Below are 385 nucleotides of genomic sequence, written 5' to 3' on the forward strand. Positions count from 1 at the left end.
TCTGCGCCGCGGGGGGCGGGGGCTCACTGGCACGCGGCGCCGGGTCCTCCCCGGGGGCCTGGAGAAACAGCTGCCCGCTGGACGGCCGGTCCCGCCAGGACGACGGCGGGACCTTCCACGGGGCCGTCTCCTCCTCCAGGGGCGCGGGCTGCCTCCCCGGAGACCGCGCGCCCCCCGACGGCCGCGGCTCGCCCGCGGGGGAAGCCGGGGGTCTGCGGACCGAAGGCCGCGCCTCGGCCGCCAGGAAGGGCCGCACCGAGGGGCCGGGCTGCTCGTCCTGCAGGAACACCTCGTCCCGGTGCACACGCCCCTTCCTCCCCGGGAAGGGCATCTTGGGGTGCCAGGGGGACGACCTGGTGCTCAGGGGCAGTTCTTCGTCGGGCGG

The 385-nt window shown here is 77.9% G+C and overlaps 1 protein-coding gene across 1 annotated transcript in view; it reads right to left on the minus strand.

Moving 5' to 3' along the window:
* The window catches only part of ATP8B3 (ATPase phospholipid transporting 8B3), a 19,454-nt gene that overhangs the window by 3,554 nt on the left and 15,515 nt on the right, over positions 1 to 385 (minus strand). Inside the window, 1 exon segment of the mRNA XM_077760608.1 lies at positions 28 to 331. Within this exon segment, the coding sequence (XP_077616734.1) occupies positions 28 to 331 (304 nt within the window).

This window comes from Crocuta crocuta, unplaced genomic scaffold (genome assembly GCF_008692635.1).
Source record: "Crocuta crocuta isolate KB4526 unplaced genomic scaffold, BGI_CrCroc_1.0 scaffold443, whole genome shotgun sequence".
Taxonomy (NCBI): Eukaryota; Metazoa; Chordata; class Mammalia; order Carnivora; family Hyaenidae; genus Crocuta; species Crocuta crocuta.